The following is a 23409-nucleotide window of genomic DNA, read 5'->3' on the forward strand; positions in this document are numbered from 1 at the left end:
AAGGATTAATTTTCGAGCGGTTTAATACAACACACGCATTCCAAAGCTCGTGAACCAAGATGATATACACGTGCGCACGACACGCTTGTGAGCTTGTGAGCTCGAGCACACGTATACACACATCGAGAGATGCATTATATACATATAGCCCGCAGAGAAAGCGAGATAGATATAGAGTGAGAGAGATTTTGGAGCTTACCTTATTGCCTTTGCGTATATTGAAAGCCCCGTAAACAATGGGATTCATGCACGAATTCGTGCATGCAAATAGAAACAGAGCCTTTTGTATTCGTTGATCGACGTTCTTGGCTGTGCGATGATCAATCCAGTACCTATACACACATAGTCGACGTGAAATTTTATAGAAGATTGTAGAATTGGTGCATGTAAAATATCGAGTGCGCGTGCATCGCATTTATGACGATATGGAGAATGCACGCGTATAATTTTTTCTTTGTTTGTTTTTGTTTTTTATACGCACCACAGGCTCATCACGTAATAAGGCGTCCAGCAGACGAAAAATACCAAAACGATGATTATGGTCATTTTCAGCGTGCGTACTCGAGCTCGTCCGAGAAAGCCCAGCGACGACCTTCTTATGCCTGAAAATAGAGGAGAGCGTGTGTGAATTCATTTTTCTCACGCACGTTTGTTCCCGAGGTCTTTTTTTTCATTTAATCAAAAGGGAACAATGGGCACCGCACGAGAGAGGCGCAATACATAATGCGTGATAATGGATAAATCGTTCCATAAATAGCCTCGTCGCGCGTAGTAGTACTTACCGGTGGTGGTGCTCCTCGACCTCTTGTACATCTCGACGATTATGCTCGTGTAGGTGTAAATGATGACGATGAACGGTATCCAGTACATGGTGATCATTCCAAAAACGGCGTAGATGCGCTCGTGCGTCACGCTCGAGAACGTGTTGAAGGTCACGCACTGCTCGTACCACGGGTAGTCGGGATGCGCCTCGACGTGAAAAACGATGGACTGGGGCGCCGAGCAGGCGAACGAGACGCACCAGGCCACGATCAGCATCCACTTGCCGCGCTTGTCGACGTCGAGCATCGACAGCGGCCGCTTCACCGCGTGATACCTGTCGACGCTGATGCAGATCAGGATGTTGGACGACAGGCAGAGGCCGAACATGCGAAAGAACGACATGATCCGGCACATGGCGTCGCCCGCCACCCACGAGACAGTCACCAGCCAGCCGATCTCCATCGGCATCATTAGGAACGTCACCTGCGTATAAAATCATATCAGAGGGAGAGAGTTACGTGCGGCACAAAAATATATTATTATTACATTATATGCTATCACGCAAATGTGCTTTATGTGCTTTAATTATATGTTATGAAACGTAACGTATAAACAGTACGCGCAACTACGCGCGATGATTCGCAGGTGTATTTGAATTATGCAAAATACCCGGTGGTATACGAGGTATTCGCGCGATGATTGAAAGTATGGCAGAGCGAAACTTACTTAATACCTCGTTGGGGCGGAAATTAATTCATAAATAATTTAGCACCCGGATAAGCTCCCTTTGTAGTTTCGATATAATATACGCGCGTATAACACGCGAGGCACATAACGTCGATTGATCGATCTGAGTTTATTTGTACATTTTCTCTCTCTGTCTCTCTCGTTCGCTTGAACCCTCTTACAGCGAGCTTTCGTATACGTGTACACTGTACAGAGAGTCGAGCTTGCACAGAAATAAATGACAGAAGATTAACTCGAGCGCGCAACTGCAGCAGATAATGTACGTGTTGTATTTAAGTGAGCGAGCGTATCGATATATGTCAAACGTGTGTCACTTGAGCTACGTACGGTTTCGTACGACGGAGTTTGCAAAATTTTTTCATTAAAAAAAAGTAAAAACGAGATTTACCATCGATAATCGTTGCGTCGCGACTTTTTACTTTTTATTTAATTTTTTATCCGCACATTTTCGTTTATTTATAACTAATTCGTTAATTGGTGTAATTATTAAACCGTATACACTAGATATACATGTACAAAGAGAGGATTAAATTGCTCAATCATTAGTAATATGGATGCAACGCGTACGCGCGCGCGCGGGGTAGTACGACGCGACGCGATGTTTATTTCGACGAAGTGACGATCGACCGGGAGAACTTTCATTGATAATCGCGTCGAATCTAGAGCTAATATTAGCCCCCTTCCCAATAGTTAATTAACTTGGCCCAAGTGATCGATCCCCGGCGATGTGTGTTATATGTGCTCTCTGCGGCCTGTACACACAAAGCTCGGGCGCGCTCACATTTATCTATGTACATCAGTAAATCATCGAGCGCCATCGTCAACGTAGTCGTCGTCGAGGGAGCGAGGTGAGAAAATCAATTTAAAACGCGCCTATATTAATAAAAACTTGTACCGCGTGAACTTGACGGCGTTGGTGCAAAGTTATGAACTTATACAGCTCAGCTTGTATACAAATGCAATACTCTCTCGAGGGGTAAGTCAAAGAGCTCGCGGACTGGGAAGGGTGGAAGGAGAAATCCAATCAAAATTTCTGCCACTCACCAGCAAGTCGGCGATTGCCAAATGTATGAGCATCCAATTGATTCTCGGCCTCGACGAATTGCTTTTCCTCCTCAACAATAGCCTCAGCACGGTCGTGTTGCCGATCGCCGAGATGATCATGAGGCAGCTGTAGACCGATATGCCGATCACGTGGCTGTCGTTGAAGCGCATATCCATCGGCAAATCGTCGTAATCCAGTGCTGCAGTAGTTCGAGCTGTGCCGCCGCCTCCACTCGTCATCGTTGACGCTATTACGTCGTCGTAGTAGCTGCTGACGTTTTCCACGGGCGAGCCCGTAGTTGGCGATGACATTATTGCCGCTGCTGCTGTTGCAGCCCAAGACGAGCTATCGACTTCGCTGCTGCTGCCGCCGCTGCTGTTCACAAGAGGTGCCAGAATCATCGTAATCGGCGTCTTCGACGTTGCGTTGAGACGATCGCAGCGTGATATTACGTGGATTATACCTGTTGGTTATAAGCGTGCTGTGTTTACTTCGATTTTTCACTCAATTGGCATGTGTACGCGGTTTTTCTATTTCAGTATTCAGAGGCAGTAATTTTTTTCCGTTTCACCCGGAATGTTATACCACTTTCACATCTGGATTATATATCATCGCAAATTCCACGCGCTATAACGCTTGATAAATTCGTATAACGATTCACACGCCCTAAACGTGCAGCAGCTGTTTCATTATGCAAGTTTTGCAATTACAATGACCGATTACAACGCGCGTATCTGCTCTCTCTTATACGCACACGTCCGTTATTTTCCAAAAAAATAAAGCAAATAACGAGCTCAATCGCTGATGAGAATTTCGACTCTCCTCCCTTTTTTTTCGTTGTCACAAATGCGATAAATGAGCGTCGATTGGAGTTTCGGGGGGATCATCTGGTCCAGCTCTGCTCGCGTGTTTGCACACGCGACTTTTCTCTGCTGCGCAGTCACGATGCGATGCAATTCGTTTACCGTGTACTTGTGTACGTGTGTAAATATAAGTGCCTGTGTGCATGTGCACGATGATGTATACATTGAGAAGCGCCGCGCTGCACCGCGCCGTTGACTCTCGACGTCGTGCAACAGCAGCGCCGTTTGATAAAGCTTAAATTATAAGATACGACGTAGAGAGCGAGCACGCGTTTAGACGCCTAGATGTTTTAGCCTGACAGGGCTCACTAATGCCACTTGAGTTCATGATACGCTCCTGTGATTATAATATATTGTATAAAGCGTTATTACTTGAAATAACACTCGCCCACCCCTTGCCGAGTAAAATCGTATTATACATCCCTTGCCGAACGTAATCCGCGCGCCTTCTCAAAATCAACTACATTGTGTGCGAGTATCTATATGTGTGGTAGATATTCTTGGAAAAAAGTAAAGCTTTTGAAAATATATTTCTCGATATAAAAATGAACTGAATTGCAATTCAACGCCCCTGCATGCCTGTATGGAAGAGTCGCGGCTTACAGCGGGCGGCTGTATACGGTATTATCTGCGGCTTCGATCTCGATGAATGTGCTAGGCATAACTATTTTAACAAAAGTCCCAAGTGTTGTGTACAATAAAGCCGCGCATACAGAGAGAGAGAGAGAGAGAAGCGATAGTGAATTGGCGCGCGTCGAGTCTAGTGCCATTTTGCTAGATAAATATTTGCCTTACTTGCCCCCGGAGGAATCCTCGTGAGCGCGAATGAACTATACTGCACGCCGCTACAATATACATATAAAGTTGCAATAAGTGTATCTATTCGTGCGCGAGCGCAAAGTGTGCATTGACTATTGTTGTATTACATTATAAAATCGCCAAACTGCGGAATTTCTCACGTTTTCCTCTGCTCGATTGCGTTTGGATTCTCCACACACACACTCTCTCTCTGTTATTGTCAGCAGCCGCGTAAATGCATGCGTGAGCTTTCGTGTTTATTTGATGTATGCACTCGAGTGATGTGTGAGAGCCGTCGAATGAAAAGATGCCCACATACGACTCGCGAAATATAATTTATAATCGATCACTGAATGAGTCTCGCACACTATGTACGCTTGAAAGCTCGTATTCGTATGTGTGTGCATACAATTCGCTCGAGCAGAGGAAAAGAAATACACATTACGAGTCGAGGTTTTGATAACGAAACGCTGAAAAAGATTTAACGTTATATATTATGCTGGTGTCAAGAGATACGCTCGGCAACGCAAGCCGCGAGCTTATGTTTGCTTTATAAAATCGCGAACTTTCTTGCGGACACTCGCGATGACAATGTATTTTCATTAAGGATTTTTTTTAATGAACGTTTTTGAAAAAATAGAAAAGCTCAAGACCCACTCGAACTGGTGTTTATACGGTCTCTATCTTTCTCTCTTGCAAAGATTATTAGTTTACTTTGAAAACAAATTTTTGCTCGATCTAACGCAAGAACAAGTACGTAATACTTCGTGTATGTATCTTTGAGATCTCCGAAAGATATGCTCGAGCTTGCAGCTGCAATATTAATAACAATAATAATTCGCGCAAAAATCAAAAATAGCTCCTCCGCGTTAACGCAAGCTCCGCAACGCGAGGAACGCGCGATTCGCTCGACCACCTGTACATCATCGCTTCTCTCATCGTTTATTATGTGTTTATGTATGATGATGATCACCTCCGACCAAAAGCTTTACTTATTTCACCGCATTTTAACGAGCTCTGCGCCTAACTCACGCACACTGGTATACGTACACTGCAGCCGCTGCACGCGAAGACTCGAGACGGTGAACTATAAACTCAATCGCGCGGATTGGTACAAGTCGCGGTGACTTTTTATACGTGTGTATCACAAAAGTTTATATCTTATAATATTCGACTATCGAACGAGCATGTATCAATAACAAAAACAAAACTGCTTCTTCCATTTTTTTCTGTTTCATGCGCGTCGAGCGCAGTCGGCGATAAATGGGGTGTCTCGGAAAGCTTATTCAATCGGTCAATTTCTTATCGGACACAATAATTACTTGCGCTTTCTCTCGCTCTTTTTCTCTCACTCTTTCTTGCACTCGTTATACTCGACTGCTGAGATGGAACTGTAATGAGACACAACAATTTTTTCTCCTCGCTTTTTCTTTTTTACAACAAACACTTCTGCCGCTTGTGGACGCACTCGATTATTAAAAAAAAAAAAAAAAAGAAAAAGCAATAATCAAAAGATACACACCGATTTCGTATGCAAGCTGCTGCGCGTATCGTCGATTCACTTGTTGTAATCTGCATATTTCTCTAACCGTGCGCGCATTTTTGCACTTTGTATACAGATTAATGCATAAGAAAAAAGAAAAGAGACAAATTTCAATCGCACATATTATTCGTTGTCGGTGGTTATACTACGTTCGATTTTTGTAATTCTTTTTTCTACTCGAGCATGAACGATAGCCGTTGAAAGTCGCTGTTGCTACTATCACTACAACGGCTACGACTACCACGACGACAACAACTACCCTTGAGTAGCCGCGGAAGAGACTGGCGGACGTCCGCCGCCACCGCGGGGTTTTTGTCATGCGAACGACTACGACGAAGACTTTGTGTACTACACACCGAGAGCGGAGAGCAGCGCGTATCGCGCGCGCGAGAGAGTCGGAGAGACTTGTGTGTATAGGCGATAGAGAGAGACGGAGAGAGAAATTCTGGTGGTAGTGTGTACGTGCGCACAGCTGAAAGAGTCTGACACATTGCGCAGGTCGGCACGGTTGCCTCTGCTGCTGATGCTGTTGCTGTTACTGCTATATCTATATTGTAGCCGTGACTATATATATTATGTATTATGCTTATAAATATGAGATGTTTCGCATTGGAATATAATCTCGATAAACAGTTGTATAATTATCTGTCATCTTCTTATGAATTTTGGAATGATTTCATCTCGAATTTTTGTATTTTTTTAAGTTTATTTTATATATCATTGTTCGCGCGAGCTTGCAAGCTCGCCCATAATTCTTCGGACGCGCAGCGCTTGTGCACGTGCGTGTATGCGACCTTATTTTTCGAACAAATTGTAATCTTCGCGTCAAGAAAGATCTCTCCGCGTTTTTTCCCTTCGCTCTATGTGCCAGTGCCAGTGCCATCCGCACACATGCGAGTTTTATTTATGCATGCGCATCGCTTTGCCGGTACTTTTCTCTCTTTTTCTTATCGTTGACTTTGCTCGGAGCGCGAGAATTGTAGAAAAAAAGATAGAGAGAAAGAGGAAAATAAGAGAGAGTGAGTGCCGAGAGAGAGAGAGAGAGAGAGAGAGAAAAAAATGAGAAAAAACTAATTGAATCACTTAATCGTAAATATTCTCGAGAGCTTACGACACCGATGCTAGTTTTGTTTTTTGACATGGAAAAATTACTCATAGCTGGTTACGCTACTGCGTCACAGTCACACAATAGTAACAAAATAGTATCCATGCCTTTCCTGACCGAAGTATTAAGTTCTCGATGCATATATATGCGATCGGTCAGACGAAAAAATTCAAGTATTTATATAATGCGCGTGTATGCGTAACGTATAATGTTGAGACTATAAACTCGAGCCTTCGGCTCTTTGGCATATAGATTATCGATTTTTTTCTCTCTGTACACACACGAATTTTTCCGTCACGAGGAAAATATTATAATAATCTTGAAAGACAATGGACAGCTGTTTGTGAGCGACGTTGTCTGGAGTGTATAGTGCTGTGCGCGCGGCGATGCAACGAAAGAAAAAAAATTAAACAACCGATTACATAAAAATTAGCATTAAATTACGCTAGGAGCAAAAACCGAAAATCATCTTTTTACATTATATACACAATACACGTGAGCACGCTTACGCACATGACGCGCGCCACTACGTTCGACTAAGCTCGTTCCGGAACGAAATTTCATCCTTCGTGACGTATATTGTGTGTCAGGCCGAAATATAGATATCGCGTAGTATTAAGTGATGACTGGTCAATCGATGCAAGATCGCTATTAGGAACTTCGAATCTTCTAATGTAATGATTGAAGCATTTGAAACCTTATTCAGCCATAGAGCCGTTGATTGCGAAATGCAATTATTAGATCTATCAATTCATTTCATTACCGAAGAAAACCTTGGACGTTTATCCGAGAAGGACGGTAAATAAATTTTCATCAATTTCTCACAATGTTGTTGATTTTTTTTTGCTCATCTGTACAGAGCGAGTCTTCGTGTTCACTCAGCGATATATGTTTGGGTGGACAAGCTCCTCAACTTCTCGTTATTCCTCTAGTCTGCAAATCAATGCTGATACGATCTATGTCGTATATCGTCTATCGTAAGCGTTTATGCCCTATACATGTTACATACGAAAGAATTGCAATAATACTCAAGGTTTTCTGGGGACAATGATTATTCCTCATCATTTTTATATATTTACGTTTTGCTTACCCTGACTTGCATTTAAAATAATTGTGCGTATGCCATTTGGTGTTATTAACATTATGAACCCATTCGTGCACTTATAAAAATTAACCAACTCGATGAATATGTTTCGCTCTGTATGTATTGTATGTGCTTGTATTAATGTGCAGCTTGTCAGCATCTTACCTGCGATTATTAATCGTATATCTGTACGCTTCAGCCTTTGCGTGTTCACCTCTCAAGCGTACGCGCCGGTGACTTTTTTACTCCAATCGATCATGTTTACGATAGAATACGTCTCGCGTGCATAGGCTCGACTCTGACCCGAACGATTCATCGCTTCCACTGTGTATTTATCGGAACGCACTGAATGCCTACTTGCAACACCCGAAATACACGTGATTTCTACGCTGCTGCGGCGGCTGCTGCTGCTGCTGTTACTGCATGCGATCTATCTTATAGATCGGCCAGTGTGTTGGCGCACTTTTGAGACTAGACTGCGGCACGCGATTAAGATCGGTAACTCGCGCGCGAGCGAGCTCGCGTATACGTGTGCAGCACTATGTGTTAGCCTTGAAAATCACTTGCGGTTTCGAGATCTCAAGGTCTGTGATATTTATATGCGTTTACCTGCAGCTATATAAAAATGTAATGTATGTATGTATGCGTGGTATACAGAGACGCAACAGAGGATCGATATCGACTGCTGCATCGAGTTATTTGACATCGTTAAACACGCAGTAGCGTTGCGCGCGGGGAGCGACAAATACGCGCATTATATCTATATGTGCGAGGCAGAGAGAAAACGGATCATTAGCGCAGTATATGCTATCGTCTAAAATACTCTCGGCTGAAGTAGGAAGATGTTGGCCGCGCCGCCGACTGCTGCGGCCTGGTCAGAGGTCAACATTTTTCTCGTCATTAGATAGAGAACACACGAGAAAGGGAATGTAAAATATCGCAAGCATATATACGCACAACATATTTATCCGACTCGTGCCATTGAGAATGTTTGATTGAAAGAGAAACGACGGGTTGAAGTGAAGAAAAATGGATTTCGAAAAGATCTGTCATTTTCTTCGAGTGAATTATTTTGGGATTGGCGCTTGTGCTCTGAAGTTAACTTTTACTTATTATGACTTGAATTAAAATCAAAATTATTTTGAAAATTGAACAAAAAAATCGACCTTTGTTCATACACATAATCCAGAATGTTTTCATTAAAATTATTTAGATAGTCGAACGTTGATACATTTTAAAGGCAAATTAATTAAAGTAGTAAAATTCATAATACCAGTCATTATTACTGATTAGTATTTGCATAAAATTATTATGAAAGAATATTTACTTTTAAATAATATTTTTTTAAGTTATGCAGGCGGGAAAATTAATGTCATAAAAACAATTAAAGTTGTTTGGTAAAAAAATATGAGATAATAGTAAAATTATTTGTGGATCGTTACAGAATTTTACCACACAAAAATAATATATTTTTGAAATTCATACCAACAGGCCTATGTAAACAGATTCCCTCCTACCAATAGGCAACCCGCTATCCAGCCAACTAAGACAATCTGTCTAACTTATAGCAATGCTGCGTATAGAAATGCTGAATAAGTTTTCTTTCTTCACGTGTTAATAAAATCATTGAGTGATCTATGAAACTAATCAATACAAAAAAAATTTAAAGAAAAAACTTTCAAAATTTTAGCTAGGCAACTTTATCATGAATCCTTAACTATTTTCTAATGTGTTTCAGATAATTTTTACATTATCCGAATGAGGCGATTCCTTGCTTATTTTTCTTTATCAAATAAAATTAAAATATGTATTCATGTGTATTGATAGTACAATTACAAAACAGCTTTATTCTGTTAAAATCTTATATTAAAGCTACTCATTTTACGGATAAAATAACAGTCTTAAGCTTCTACATATGAATTCTGGCTGTAGCATGGTCTAGAAATAGTTATTTTCGTCATACTATTGCATAAAGTACTCTTATAGGTCCTTTTACAACAAAAAATATGTCTCTAGTTCCTCTTATTGTTAAAATTCATCCAGGATTTATATATATTGACTTGTGGTTGCTAAATCATTGACCGCATAATTTTGAATCCAATTTTTCACCAATCCTGATCCTGTGGGTCTCAAAAGTTTTATAATGAAATTCTTATCCACTTAAGTGTTATAGAATTTAAACAAAAGGCTTGGAAAAATTTTTTTCATGCTAAAGTACAAAAAAAATGACGAGAATAGCTATTTTAATAACGCTTATTGCTATATTTGAAGATTAGTAAATTAAAAAAATAACTAAATAAAAAATCTGCTACACTTAAGGGGGGGGGGGGCTAGGATCTTGACTAAATTTCAAAAAAAATCTTTTTTTTTTAACATCTAGTAAATCTAATTGATATAAATCATACACATAATTAATAGTTACTTTAAGAATATTCAGTTAAATTTTTAGCCCAAAATACTGAAAAATAAGCAGGCTACAGCAAATTTTCACATGCAACGTAAAAAAAACCGGTGGACACCATCACTCAAAATCTACTCGACCGATCCACTTCATATTTTATACGCTATTTAAGTAAACTAGACGTTTAAGACGCGTTCCGCGCGTATCAATTTTTTTATTTGTGTTTTGAGGTTAGCAACTTTCAGGCGCGCTTCGCGCGCGTACATCTTTCAGTCAGTTTCGAAAAAGTTGCTATTATGACCGTAGATGTTACTTTATTACGTTTCGACTCAAGTCAAAAGTCAGTCGACCAATCAGAGGCCGAATAGATTGGCTTCACTTTAAGGTCCATCTCTTTTTTATAAGTTAGATTATTTATGAGATAATGGCGTCGAGATAATTTAACTTTTTGCATTTTTAAATGCAATTTTTTTCACTTCAAAATGATGCCAAAAACTCAAAAATCATTTTAAATGAAATATCTCGACGTCATTACCTCATAATTTATGTAGATAAGTAGTGAGGAAAATTTGGAAAGAGTCGGTCGAGTAGATTTTCAGTTACGGAGTCCACCGCAATCAATCTTTTTTTTCGGTTGTGCGAGTAAATTTGCTGTAGTTAGCTTATTTTTTACTATTTTTAACTGAAAATCGAACTGAATATTCTTTAAATAACCATTTATTATGTATATAATTTGTAGATAAATTCATACACTATGTGCTCAAAAAAATTATTAAAACTCAGCTCGAAAATCATCGAACACGACCCCCCACCCCTTCAGTGATAAAGAATTTTATTACAATACTTTTGAGACCCCAAGGATCAGGATTGGTGAAAAATTGCATTCAAAATCATGCGGTCAATGTCTTAGCAATCACAGGTCAATATGAATCCTGCATGAATTTTAATAATAAGAGGAACTAGAGACATATTTTTTGTTGTAAAATGTTTTTCATTTATAGGCATAAACACAGGTGTGTCCCATTAAAGAAGAATTCATACATAGTTTTCTGAAGAAATAAAATTTGATTTTAACAAATTTCAAACAAATAAAATGGTGGATTATAATACAAGACCTAGAAAACTTCCATTCGCAATTTTTCAAATTAAATGGTATAGTCTATAACATGAAATTTTATGCTGATGTCCTTTTTTATTCTTGCACTAAGGTCAAAAATAATAAAATAAGCATTGTATTATACAGTCTAGATCAAAATTGAACCGTAGTTCAATTTTTACATTTGGGAACTAAAGTCTCCTTTTGTTAAATACAGCCGTTGAAAATCATTTGTTTATTATGGTTAAAATCCAAGAATCTGATGTGAAAAAATTGATAGTGAAATATGCATATTGGAATTTTATATTTATGCGGTTATCTTTCTTATGGCCTTATGAAAAAAAATCTGTAAAAATTGTTGGAAGATGCCTATTTTTTTCACATTTTACATTTGAGCTTTTTAATTTGGTAATACAAATGATGTGCTTGAAATGTAAACAACATACTTTATAAAATTAATTTCTGCTTTGTAGACGAAAGCTTTCATCTATAAAACATTGGTAAAGCCCTTTAATTATGAATTTGCTATCATGAACGTATTTGAACTAGCAACAGTAATCACAGTTTTCTTAACATATGCTCTCTTCGTGAAAATTGATAAAGAGGTAATAAAAATGATTTACATTTAATAAGTACAAATATCATTTTATGATGGACCATTTAGACAAAGGGATACTTGGAACTCATTTTCACGGAATCATTACACCACGACGAAGGAAGTGAAGAAGAATGGGAAATTCTTCACCAATCTAATAAACGACAGTACAAGATAAGCCTTATTTTTACAAGTTTGTTGCATTATTTATAATTTAGAGTCATCAAGATTTCAAGCCTGACTATTGTTATTCTTTCAGTCATAATTTTCACTTCTTTCGTGATGTGGGCAGTACTGCCTGTGATATTCCCCAGCATCATTTCATTTATTTATCCAAATCGATTCAACTTCACGAAACAATTATGTACCACGGAAATGTTTCCAAAATTTTTTGAATTTGAAGGAAATTTTTACTACCTCTTCATTTACAGTCTCCTCGGTATGATACAGCGGGCAAACGTCGTTATTGCAGCTTCCACTTGTTACATTAATATGGTTTCTTATATTTGTGCTAAATTTTCGCTTGTTGAGTAAGTATTGACTTAATATTTTGCGCATTTTGATGTTTTATAAAAATTATAATAATGATAACTTAACTCTTATTTAGTTATAAATTTACCAACTTATGTAAAAGTCAAAAGAGTGAATTTGAATTAACTGGCTCAAGATCTTTAAGCAACAAAAAGGAGCTTATGGCAATTTGTCGGGAACATAACATGTCTATAAAGTTATGATTTTGACACAATTAAAGCATAAATGTAAAATTATATAGCTCTAAATGTTTATTTCAGATTGTTTAAAAGCGTTGAATACATAGGACAAGAAATTTTGATGATCATTACAGTACTTACTCTAACTACTTTAATTTTCACTGGATCTATGGTAAGAAATTTACTATCGTTTTTTCATATTGATCTATAAAATGTTTACTTTTTACTGGCAGATGGTTATATTTTTGGAAAAAGATATGTTTCTTTTTATGGAAATGTTCATTTCTTGGGTTTGTGCGTTGTTGCTGTCTTTTTTTCTAAATCACGTTGGGCAGATATTAGTGAACGGTAGCTCAATAATTTTGAGATCCAGGTGATTTCGAAATTCCAATTTTCCAGTTTTTTTTTTACATGCGGAGCTATATTATTATATTTGTTAGAGGTCTGTCCCTATTTTCGCTGATCTCTGAAGATCAGTGAAATGATCTAAATAGTTAAAAGAAATTGATAGTATGAACTAAATATATTCAACAAAACTTTATATTACTGGTATTAAATTTTGATCTTACATAAAAAATTAATTCAAAAATTGAAAAAAATAGGGACATTCCGCTTTCTAAGAATCTCTTTGAAAACTCATACCAATGATCATAAAAAAATTAATGAGTTATTCAATGTGAGAATAAGTTGAAAAAATTTAGAAGAGAAAAAGAAGTGATATTAGTTGTCGCATCAAATCGCTTTGTGATTGTTTTAAGGTTGTTTAGGGAGTAAATTAACAATCATTGTTTCAGCGTTGTTTATAGGATATTTTTTATTAACTTTCTAGCTACAACTCTGGATGGGAGTTCTTATCGCCTCAGAATAGGCGAATATTATTGTTTATGATGATGGCAGCAAAAAATCCTTGTGAATTATCCGCCGGACCATTTAAAATATTAAAATTAAATTATATGAACTTCAGTGTGGTAAGTTTAAAAACAATATTTTATAAACATAAGCCTTGAAATCTAAATCTTTGTTTTGTAGATTGTGCGTACTGCCGTTTCGTATGTAACAGTGATGTTGTCTTTGATAACGTAAACGTTGCCAGTTCAACCATAAAACATTTATTATTAAATTGTAATGACCAGTAGAAATACATACAACAAAAATCATTACATTAAAGCTTCAGTAATGTAAAGTTGGTCTAAAATGTTATAATCTTCATTCACAAAAGAACTGTATGCACAATAGTGACCATGACTTTTCTATCATATTTTCTCTTTTCTTCGAGCATATAACATAAGCTTTGCTCTACTTTGTTTGAACTTGAAAAAAAGCCCGTCCTTAAATTTACTAAGCTGCAGTGATTGGACGAGAACCGGTGTTTCCAAAGTGATTTGAACGTTGCCGATGTAATCAAAACAAAAAAGAATTTGGAACAAACTTCATAGAATGAATTTGGAGTCAAAATGTTATATTAATTTTTAATAAAAATTAGTTAATTCTGATACATGCGTGGATCAATTTTAATAAATATAAAAAATAGATAGCAATAATTAGAAAAGTGATAAAATTAAAAAAAATATAGTTCGAAAAGTCAAAAGAGAAGGTACCTACGTCACGCGGGGTTCCCAGGCGGTCACCCATCCAAGTACTAACCGCGCTCAACTTTGCTTATATTCGGTGATCGGACGAGAACCGTAGTTTTCAAAGTGATATGGACGTAGACATTATGTAGAAAAACACGAAAAATTTTCAAACAAATTCTATTATATATTTCGGAGCGTTTAAAACTTGGACCTAATTTTATGAAAATAGTCAAGATATGAATTTTTTTAAAGGCTAAATCATAGTTGGGGTGTAATGCAAAAAATAAAGATTGAAATAGAGTATACTCTTAAAGAGTACATTAAGAAATGAAAATCCTGAAAACTTGAACCCTCTACGTTAATCCCTCAAGGATCTGCACGAAAGCTATAATAAGTCTGTGTAAAAGCTTAAAGTCGAATATTCATTTTATATATTTTGTCTGCATGCATTCATGGAGTAACAATAAAAAAATATTCATATGACGATTTTGGAAAAAAAATTGGACTAGGAATTCAAATGTTAATTATAACTTCAGGCTAGAAAAATGTATTTTCATCCAAGTGCTGCAAGAAAGTTTCAGAGCATACAGTTATCAGCTGAGGCCAAGTCAAAAGACTTTTTTATTTATAAGAAAAGTTGATCGTAAGATTTTAAGGTATTTAACCTTTTGAACCCTAGTATGTCGAAGCCATGTTAATTTACGTTCAAAAATCGGTATACTGGATTTTCGGCTCTCTAAAGTTTAAATAATCAAACTAGCCTCTTTTTATAATGTTTATAATGTTTATAGCATCCTAGTAAGAAAAAAAATAAAGATGGTATGCTTTAGCAGTGACAAAAGAACGTGGATAAATATACATGCTTTGCTAGCAAAAAAGGTAACGGGAATGCATACTTTTGATCAAAGGATCATGAAAACGTTTATTCTCTTTTCTCTCTTTCATTCTCTCTTTCTTTTTCTCGCTTTCTTGGTCTCTGTCTTTCTTTTCCTCCTCTCAACGCCCGAGGCAGCATTTTAACAACTTAATTCCAGCGTTGAGAAAAAGAGAGGGAAGCATACAAGCAAGTAGAGATAGACAGAGAAAGATGAAACTATACACACAAAAATGTACAATACATAGTTACTATTGGCATATTTCTTTCGTTCTCGAATATACATATAGGATTGAAAAAAGTAATAAATTTAGTCTTCTCTGTAAAAACGAATCCTAAATAACAAATTTATCAGAAACGTTGAGACTTTTTAAAAATTTACTTCAGGATCTTGAATTCGGGGTTTTCCTTTATTGATGGTTTTGCTCATATTAATTTTTCTAAATTTCGAAAGAAAGGGTTTATTTGCATTCTAAGAGATTTTTATATAAAAAGCAACGCAAATGTCTAAATTTTATTAAATTCGATCTAGATTTTTATTACTTAAAATTTACAGAAATTCCTAATACAGTCAAATTCATCCTACATTTTTTAATAGACCGATATAAAGTTTGAGAGCCATAAAAACCAGTTATTTCAAAATATAGTGAAATCATCATATAACGTAAGGAATGGATATTTAAAAAGAAATAACTGATATTAAACTTAACAAAAAAGCTCATTTTGAATAATTTTTTCAGTGAACTTGAAAGTAATAACACCTGTAAAACTCAACATTTAATTCTAATAAGCTTTGATATTAGTCTATGAAAACGCGACCAAGAAGTTTGACCTTTTTTAAAATTCTATCATTTTTCATACTTTATAAGAGGATGTGTTAATTTCATTCTTCATATTTAGACTGAAATACAGTTGACGTGATGCAACCCATATGTTTGCGCCTGCGATAGCCACGTAATAAAGTTATCTAGAGAGTGAGAGAGAAAAAAAGGAAGAATCTAAGGGTATACAAGAAAAGTATAAGGAACGAGAGGGAGGGAGTATGGTCGTAACAGAGTTCGTGCTTGCTTGTGTGTACTTGTATTGGTGGAGAGGGGAAAAACCAGTTTAGAGATATGTTTTAAGCGAGAGGTTGCACGCTTAAAAACATAACGAAAAAAGAATGAAGAAACAGAGAAGAAGAGAGAAAAGTAGGCGCACACCCTGCAGCAGGTATAACAGCCGCAGAGGACGAGAAAGAGATGGAAAGTCATATATGAGGCGTGCACGCACGAGCGAGGCAACAGCTTTAGAAGAAAAAGAAAACCAATGCGCAGGCCATATATATACCGATTCTCCTCCATGTGCATCTCGCAACCTCCCGTTTCTCCCTCAGCGAAACGAATTTGAAGTACGTATGAGTGTGTAATTTGTATAAGTATGCGTTCACAAGTGTGCAAACACATACACATGTATAGAAGTATCTTAGATAAAAGATGAAAGGTAGAAAAAGCGTGGGGCGTGGTTAAAAGAAAGAGCGAGAGAGAAGTACACACAGAGATCGTAAATACCTGTAGAGTATTAAAGAGAAAAAGAATATCTAGCGCGGCACATGTCTTCATTAGCCCTGGCTATGTTGACGGTGTATCTGCCTACGTAAGCGTAGTCGTATACATAGCATGAAAATATATTTATACATTTTACCTTTATTTGAAAAAATTATAAAAACCTCAAGACAATTCACAAAGCTAACGAAAAAAATCATGAATATCATGAATGATACTCGGAGAGAAAAATGTTGGAATGATTCCGAAGCGCTACGCATGGACTTATTCCAACATTTTTCTCTCCGAGTAATAATGGAATTTATAATGGACAATTCAAGGATGACCTTGGCTTTGACCTTGAATGCAACCTGAAAACTCTGAGGAATCGAATTATCTGTTTTACAAAAAAAATCATCAATTTTAACGAATATGAAAGAATGGAAAAACCATTTGGTTTTTCTCTAAATATTACGTTGTTTATTTTTGCCACTTGTAGATTTACAGTTAAAGGTACTAGCCATCTATTGACAGAAGCTTAAAGTATTATTATCGTATTGAATGCGGTTGAAAACATTAGTTCCCACGTAGAAAATAAAGCAAACATGCAGGTTTCCTACTGCTGAGTTGGTTAGAATCCGACCAGTTGCATCCGACCATTTGTTACTCATTTTATAAGCCCAATTAAATTGGTCAGAAACTGTCTAGCGTACTAGATCGGGGTAAAATAGAATGTTTAATTTAATAAATATGACCTAAAGTTATAGTTATGAATACTCTAATATTAACTAAAATACGAATTTACAATACCATGTGTATGATTAATACTTGAAAAATCTATGTAGGAATCTTATCTCGGCAACTAAAGCACAAATCAAGAGATTTGAGCTACAGGAATTTTACAATTTTTGACCTACAAGTTTAGAGTGATTTTGGAAAAACATTAAAAATAGATTTTTGTCGAGAAATTTAGTGAGAAATGCGAAACAGCGAACAAAAATTACATCCGTGAATTCAAACCCTTCAAAGATAAAAAAATATCATAAAAATTTAAGAAATGGACTAGTATTTGTAGCATTAGAATGAATATTAAAATGTGTTCTTTCAAAGACTAAAATAATATTTTACACTTTTGCTATTGTTAATTCACTTTTAACTTCTTTGACAGACTATTTGACTTGTTTTATTAGTACTCGAAGAAGACGCTTGATCGTTTTTCCTTTAAAACTGAATAAATAGACCGAAAATTACAAAAAGAACTGGTTAGTGTCTTTACAACCAATTGTAAAATTTTTAATTTCGAATACCAAAATAGCAACTTTTCACTTATAATGACTTCAGCAGATAGATTTTGCTAATATTCGAATAATGTAAAAAAATATTGTTTCTCATTTTCATGAATTTTCCATATTTTTTCATCCTCCGATTATTACCAAAAAGTGTTTGTTAGTCAGTCGATGAACTCAATCGGAGAAAAGCAAGCAGAATAAAATTTCAAAAGTGAAAATCCAACTTTGAGGCTCTGTAGATACATGAGCAATGAACCTAAAGTGCTAAAATTTCCAGGATTTTTTTTAACCTTCTTGACGACTATACTCTTTGTTTGAATTTCTAATATCTTTATTCAAATTTCTATATCATAGCGTAATACTTATAAGACAATTTTCTTTTGATATGTTCTTTATGCTTTTTCCGAATGGATAGTTAACCTTCGCCGAAATTAAAGTCACAGGTACATTTTGTGAAGGTACAACCCAATTGGTACGTAGAAACAATAAGACATTTTGAAGATTTTACTTGCGAAGTACTAAATGAGTTAACTTTATTATGTCACGTCCAAACAGCTATTACTCAAGTTTCGCTCAAGTGCTGATGTATATTTGTAATTGAACAATTCAGATGAGAAACAATTATTCAATAATTTTTGTAATCAATTTTTTTCTTCATTTTTTCGTGTTATTTTGCGGATTTATTGGCGGTCCTCGAGTTCATGTTTCATGTTTTAAACAGTGGTGGCGCGACAGCGCACAGTCTGCAGTTTCACGTAGCATCAGCATGTCGACTCGTACTGTATCTTATAGCCTTTAGAGATTGCCGTTAAGTAAACAAAAAAAGATCGCATCGTACTGTGTCAAGTGATTGTTGTTTTCTGTGTGGAGTGACAAAAATTAACTTTTATAATAACAATTTACTGTGTTTTTGTGAAAAGTAAGCAAAAGGATGTCCACAACCGACGAAGACATTTACGAAAGTTTCAATGATGGTGGCGATACGAGCGACGGCAATGATTCAGAGGACGAGGAACGTCCGTACAAAGAAAACTTGGAAAGATTGAAGGGCTTAATAGGAAGGGTCCATTGGCAAGTTGCAGAAGAGACATATCGATTTTTTAATGACATTTTTCATCTATTCGGAAATTGGAAGGGCCGAATTCCGAATCTCCGGAACATATTTCGTAACGAGCAGATGGATTGTCTTCTCTCGGTGGCCGTAATTTACAAACATCACGGGGATAATAATTTCGATCGAGGTAAGCTGATCATCGAGTTCGTGATCAAGACGGACTACAAAGACCAGCCCGACGTAGACAAAGACGGCAAGCCGCTGTCGCGTCGCTTCACCGCAGTGCACTGCGCGGCTAGACACGGCTATTTTTCCGACGTGCGCGAGCTCTTCAAAATATACAACAAGTTCGGCGTGAACTACAGCGACAAGTCCGGCCTCACGCACTTTCACGCGGCCTGCATGTCCGGCTGCGACGAAGTCGTCAAGAAATTCCTCGAGTTCGGTCAGGATCCCAATTGTCGACCCGAGGAATCAGTCGATCCGCCTCTACACTTGGCTCTGACTTCCGGCAGAAGAGAGGCGACCAAGATAGCCGAGTCGCTGCTGAAGATTGGCGCCAATCCGAATTTGGCCAACTTCAACGGATTGACTCCTCTGCACCTCATTTGCACGAGCCGCGGATTATTGTACGAGGACGACTTTATAATGTTGAAGATGTTGTTCGACATCGCCGACAGCAAATATCAGACGCTGGAAATCGACGCGCAAGACAAGTGGGGCCGGACGCCGCTGCACTTGGCTCTCGCGCACTGCCACGATGAAGAGATAGTCCGCTTGCTGATGACGAGAGGCGCCAATCCGAATTTGTCCGACGTGAATGGATTGACACCGCTGCACATTATCTGTCAGAAATCATGCGAAACCAGTTGGGTGGAGATGTTTTTCAAGATCAGCGATGACAGGCATCGGACGTTGCAGCTCGAAGTCCGGGACAAGTGGGGTCGGACACCGCTGCAATTGGCTGCGGCATATCTCCTGCCGAATACTTTTAATATACTATTGGATCGGGGTGCCGATTTGTCTAGTTTCGTCTTTTTAAATGAAGGTCATTTGGAAATAACAAGCCAAGCTCTTGATGGTTTGCGCAGGTTGAAACTGGGATTAGCGTACGCCGCGCTGACCATCGTCGATCACCTCGAGAGTAGAGGATACAAGATGAACCGAAGCGACGCCCTCAAGGTCATGAATGTATTCGCTAAGCACGGAATATTCCAAAGGTCAGAGTGTCTTGAATTTTTGCGCAACGACAAAGAATTCGTCAGTGAGGCGAAACAAATGATGGTGATTCCAAATCTGTCGCTCTACAAGCTGCTTCGATTACGACCCAAACTGGTGGAGAAACTACTCATGCGCTTGGACTATTGGAAGTTCGCTTGCGAATCGAATTACTATCTGACCCTGTCCGAGGAGGCTTATCAGGCGTGCACCGAGTATCTGGGCGAGATCATGTCGAGAGGATTTTTTCGACGGTGGGCGCTGGATGCTGTACTGGATCTGACGGGCCAACGACTGCCAAGTTTTTGCGTCGAAAAAATTGTTCAGAGTTTGACGAACGAGGACTTGTTGAGATTATGCCTCTCGGCAGAAATTGCGGCGAAAGAACAAATCCAAAATGTTCAATAACGCTCGCAAAGGTAATCTTACTATCTTTTTTTCGACCCGAATCAATACGTGTATTTTTTATTAACTAAATATATCGTTATTTTTTCAGACAGCAAAGTTGAGGAATTATAAAGTAACTATTTTATCGTTTACCTTGAATTGTTTGTGTTCATACGCACTGTGTACGATTTTACATCATGTCTATCAAATATATGTAAATATATATTCAAATATATATTTCAAATAAACATAGTAATGCTTAAAAAAATCTTGATAACTGATTACTATACTTGGTATAATTGAGACAAAAGAATTTTGCTTTATTTATTCGACCATCGCAATATTTTATCCCGTATTTTATATCGCATTACTGTACAATCGTATCTAACGCGTTATTTCGTTTGCGCAGTGACAGGACAATTGCTAATTACGGGCTGATGGTATGATCAATTTTTTAATTCAAATCCAGTTTTATTCCCGAAACAAAATGATTTGTGAAATAAATTTGATGGAAATCGAATTTCATGATCTTCAATTTTTTTTAGTGGTTCATCTCCGGGTAGTAAAAGTAATCCAGTTTATGCAAATTTTCTGTTAAAATTTTGTTACAAATGAGTGCATTTTAAATAAACTAATTGATGTTTAACATTTCAAATCTAGAAAATCTTATCTAAAATCTGAAAAAATAATACGCTTTTCAACGGTATAGTTCAGTTCCAATGGCCATTTTATGACTAAGAAACTTTTTCTTTGAACAATAACTAGCCAAAAATGTTATCAGGAATGCTATCAGAAAAATTAAGACGTAAAATTAGATCTTATTAACCATTATCTCATTTTTAAATTTATCAGTGTAATTTTCAAAGTTCATCAAAAAAAGTATTTAAGGGACCCTCCATTGTATATGTTACGTTTATAAAATCCCACACACTACTGAACTGCTAGTTGGACGATGTCTTTTCTATGGTTATTGCTACTTGTTAATATTTTCATTTATGCATTGAAAATTTCATATTGTTTGGTAGCTACTCAGCCATTTTAGTTCTCGATATAAATAAACCTCAAATCAAATCTCTTTCTCTCCTCGTATGCATGCATCGTATAAGCACGTCCTGAGATGTGAACCAGGCTTTGCCAAGAATTTATGCCTTATTCATGAGACACGATGCTTCTATATAAGCTGCCTTTCGAAGTTTTCTTCTTTTTTTATTCTCCTTCTCTCTCTCTCTCTCTCTCTCTCCGTCTCTCTCATTCTCTCTCTCTCCTTGCGAGCGGTGCAGATTGAGATGTTTACGCCGTGGACAGGTCAGCATAACAGCACCATTGGCAACTGAGCGTTCGCGCAATTTGCGGTTTTTCAAGACGCGCCGTACGCTGCAAAGCACAGCCAGAAAGAAAGAGTGAGAGAAAGAGAGAAGGGGAGGATTTAAGAAACTGCATATGTAGAAAGAAAAGAAATTGCGCGCGTCGGCGTATATGGCCTGTGCGTTATACACATGGAGCGATTTTATGATTTTTTTTCAACTCTTTTACGTCCCCCGTCCCTCTCTCTCTCCCTCCGCGTATACATACGGACTATATTCTGATGCTGCGAGTTCGTTTTTTTTACCGAACTGCCGATTGCGATCGGTACACCGGACACCCGAAAGATTAATGCACCGCTGAGTTGTGCGCGCCGACGCGCGGTCGATTCGATAATATACACCATCCGCCGCTGAGCGTGTTTCGTTGTATACACCACTGCGCACCGAACACTTTGTATCGTACAAAACTCGGACCTTGACGTGTGGGTTTTGACATTAACGCGCATGCACACGCGTATACACGTGTAGAAAAAATAGAATGCTGCGAGGTAATTTTTTCGAGCCAAAGAAAAGAGGGAAGGGCGATAACGAAGATGTGGCAGGGATTGTTATTATATTAATTTATAAGAGTGACTCGGCGAATGCAAACTTAATTGTACGCTTGCGAGCGACATTTTTCACGAAGAAGGATCAATCTTGGGTTCTATTTTTGAACCCGTGAAATAAATGTTTGCCCTTTATATATGAACAATAATTGTATTTTTAGATCACAAACAGTTTACAATAAAATATAATTCGCTTGGACATTTATACACGTATAATATATACTTTTTATTTAGTAAGAAAAACAAATCATAAAATCTATTTGACCAATCAACATCATCATACTATCACAGTACAAAAGCTATATATGGGATAGTACAATATTCTATTATTTGAGCTTTTTGTTCCATAAGGACATACGCAATTATACTCGTATACGTAGCATTTTAATGGATGGGCACACGCCTTGAATCCAGAGATATTCAACGCGATTGACTAAGAAGTTTCTGTCTTTCAAAATTGACGGAATAAGACATCAATAATGTTTTTTTTTTTTTAGTTAAGCGCTATAATTATACAGACTTGATTATTGAGGATAGCATCGAGCACCTTTACTTATTTATTAATTCATTATTATCATTATTTACTTATTTTTTTTGATAAATCCGTCCTTTGCATGACAATATAATACCAGTCCATAGTGACAAGAGCTTCCGAAGTAAACTCTCAATTGTTTCTGAAAAAAAAACAAAGATAACAACGAAAAATAAACAAAAGAAGAGTCTCGTGACTGCACATTCGCAGTCACACACCGCGCCACCAGTCACCACGCACGCAGCAACGACAACAACAACACGAGTTTCACAACGACGCGACGGTGCAGCAGGTATATAG

The 23409-nt window shown here is 37.5% G+C and overlaps 1 protein-coding gene and 1 non-coding gene across 8 annotated transcripts in view; both read right to left on the reverse strand.

The window, feature by feature from the left end:
• Positions 1 to 8611, reverse strand: part of LOC106660042 (gonadotropin-releasing hormone II receptor) — a 16962-nt gene extending 8351 nt beyond the window's left edge. For 5 of the 7 annotated variants that reach the window (XM_023461037.1, XM_023461034.1, XM_014382857.1 and 2 more), the window contains exons 1-5: positions 5738 to 6047; positions 2554 to 3017; positions 783 to 1245; positions 482 to 602; positions 200 to 332 (exon numbers count right to left, since the gene is read on the reverse strand). In XM_023461037.1, the coding sequence (XP_023316805.1) occupies positions 200 to 332; positions 482 to 602; positions 783 to 1245; positions 2554 to 2955 (1119 nt within the window). In that variant the 5' untranslated portion in view covers positions 2956 to 3017; positions 5738 to 6047. Of the gene's footprint in view, positions 1 to 199; positions 333 to 481; positions 603 to 782; positions 1246 to 2553; positions 3018 to 5265; positions 5302 to 5737; positions 6048 to 8112 lie in introns of those variants that run through there. The other 2 variants (XM_023461035.1, XM_023461036.1) reach the window with 2 other exon arrangements.
• Positions 8612 to 14344: 5733 nt separating this feature from the next.
• On the reverse strand, positions 14345 to 14463 carry LOC111694145. Its single transcript, XR_002763566.1, has one exon. It is a non-coding gene; the product is annotated as a 5S ribosomal RNA (ribosomal RNA).
• Positions 14464 to 23409: the final 8946 nt, after the last annotated feature.

The sequence above is a fragment of the Trichogramma pretiosum genome, unplaced genomic scaffold (genome assembly GCF_000599845.2).
Source record: "Trichogramma pretiosum strain Unisexual culture from Peru unplaced genomic scaffold, Tpre_2.0 scaffold18, whole genome shotgun sequence".
Taxonomy (NCBI): Eukaryota; Metazoa; Arthropoda; class Insecta; order Hymenoptera; family Trichogrammatidae; genus Trichogramma; species Trichogramma pretiosum.